The sequence below is a fragment of the Podarcis melisellensis genome (genome assembly GCF_964234715.1).
Source record: "Podarcis melisellensis genome assembly, chromosome: W".
Classification (NCBI taxonomy): domain Eukaryota; kingdom Metazoa; phylum Chordata; class Lepidosauria; order Squamata; family Lacertidae; genus Podarcis; species Podarcis melisellensis.
This window is the reverse complement of record NC_138535.1, coordinates 5,589,376-5,591,875: the sequence shown is the minus strand read 5'-3', so window position 1 is coordinate 5,591,875 and position 2,500 is coordinate 5,589,376. Positions and strand designations below refer to the sequence as shown.

Genomic DNA, 2,500 nt, shown 5'->3' with positions numbered 1-2,500 from the left:
ATAATAATAATAATAATAATAATATAATAATAATAATAATAATAATAATAATAATAATAATAATAATAGGGAAATCCGGTGGGGAATTGGGAAAAAAAAATTGGGGAAATATTGGGGGGAAATGGGGAAATCTGGGTGGAAAATGGGGAAAAAATCTGGGAAAATATTGGTGGGAAATGGGACAATCCGGGCGAAAATTGGGGGAAATGGGGAAATCCAGGGGGAAATGGGGAAAAAATGGGGAAATCCGGGGGCAAAATGGGGCAAAATGGGAAAATCTGTGGGCAAAATGGGAAAAAATGGGGAAATCTGGGGGAAATTGGGGAGAAAAACTGGGGAAATATGGGGAAATCCGGGGGGAAATTGGGGAAAAAATCCGGGAAAATATGGGAAAAATTGGAAAAATCGGAAAACTGACCCTTTTCCCCCTTTTCCCTCCCTCTCCAGGTTCAATTTTGTGGCCAAAAAACTGCACAAGCGGCTTCGCCAGTTGGGCGGCTGCCCGCTGCTTCCGCCCGCCCTGGGGGACGACCAGCACGATTTGGGGTGAAATATTAGTATTATTATTAGTATTATTATTAGTATTATTATTATGAAAATTCGGGGTCCGGCTAGATGAAGATGCTGAAATTTATTATAAATAGATAGATAAAAGAGAATAAAAGAAAAGAGAATAAAAGATAAATAAATAGAATGTATTATTATTATTATTATATTATTATTATTATTATTATGAAAATTCGGGGTCAGGCTAGATGAAGATGCTGAAATTTATTATAGATTGGTAGATAGAGAGATAGATAAAATAGAATAGAATAGAAGAAAAGAGAGTAAAAGATAAATAAATAGAATGTATATTATTATTATTATTATTATTATTATTATTATTATGAAAATTCGGGGTCAGGCTAGATCAAGATGCTGAAATTTATTATAGATTGGTAGATAGATAGATAGATAAAATAGAATAGAATAGAAGAAAAGAGAGTAAAAGATAAATAAATAAAATGTATTATTATTATTTTATTTTAATATTATTATTATTATTATTATTATTATTATGAAAATTTGGGGTCAGGCTAGATCAAGATGCTGAAATTTATTATAGATAGATAGATAGAGAGATAGATAAAATAGAATAAAAGAAAAGAGAATAAAAGATAAATAAATAGAATGTATTATATTATTATTATTATTATTATTATTATTATTATGAAAATTCGGGGTCAGGCTAGATGAAGATGCTGAAATTTGTTATAAATAGATAGGTAAAATAGGATAAAAGAAAAGAGAATAAAATAAAATGTAAATTATTATTATTATTATATATTATATATTATTATTATATTATTATATTATTATTATTTTTGTTGTTCTGTTGTTGTTATTATATATTCTTCTTCTGTATTGAATTTATATCCTATTGTATATGAATTGATACGAATATCTATATAATATATAATATAATAATAATATTATTATTATTATGAAAATTCGGGGTCAGACTAGATGACCGCTGGGTTCCCCTTTTGGCCCTGAAGATGCTGAAATTTATTATAGATAGATAGATAGATAGATAGATAGATAGATAGATAGATAGATAGATAAAATAGAATAAAATGAAATAAAATAAAAGATAAATAAATAAATACATGAAATTATTATTATTATTATTACTATTATTATTAAAATTCAGGGTCAGGCTCCCTTTTTGCCTTGAAGATGTCGAAATTTATTATGAATAAAGAAATGAAATTTCTTACGAATAAATAAATAAATGCGTGAAATTTATTATTATTATTATTATTATTATTATTATGAAAATTCGGGGTCAGGCCGGATGACCGCCGGCTCCCTGAAGATGCCAGAATTTATTATGAATAAAGAAATGAAATATCTTACGAATAAATAAATAAATGCGTGAAATTTATTATTATTATTATTATTATTATTATTATTATTATTATTATTATTATTATTAAAATTTGGGGTCAGGCCGGATGACCGCCGGCTCCCTGAAGATGCCAGAATTTATTATGAATAAAGAAATGAAATTTCTTACGAATAAATAAATAAATGCGTGAAAATTATTATTATTATTATTATTATTATTATTATTATTATATGACCGCCGGCTCCCTGAAGATGCCAGAATTTATTTTGAATAATCAAATCAGTCAATGGATGAAAATTGTTGCGAATAAGTCAATAAATACATGAAATTTATTATTATTATTATTATTATTATTAGTATTATTAATGACCGCTCGATCCCTTTCTGTCCTCCTGCAGGCCGGACGCCGCAGTGGATCCCTGGCTAGCGGATCTCTGGGAGAAGATCCTGGCTTTGTATCCTCTTCCTGCCGGTCTGGAAATCCTGAGTCCGGACGTCGTGTAAGCAATATTATTCTAATTTATTCATTTATTATTATTATTATTATTATTAGTTGGATGCCCGGCTCAATATCAGCTTCACTATTATTATTATTATTATTATTAT

At 28.2% G+C, this 2,500-nt stretch overlaps 1 protein-coding gene across 2 annotated transcripts in view; it reads left to right on the top strand.

Annotated features, from left to right (window-relative positions):
* LOC309361296 (NADPH-dependent diflavin oxidoreductase 1-like) overlaps positions 1–2,500 on the top strand; it is a gene marked incomplete at its 5' end in the record, with an annotated part of 29,990 nt that overhangs the window by 10,480 nt on the left and 17,010 nt on the right. For both annotated transcript variants that reach the window (XM_081896191.1, XM_081896190.1), the window contains 2 exons: positions 448–546; positions 2,293–2,394. In XM_081896191.1, coding sequence (XP_081752317.1) covers positions 448–546; positions 2,293–2,394 — 201 coding nt within the window. The remainder of the gene's footprint in view (positions 1–447; positions 547–2,292; positions 2,395–2,500) is intronic.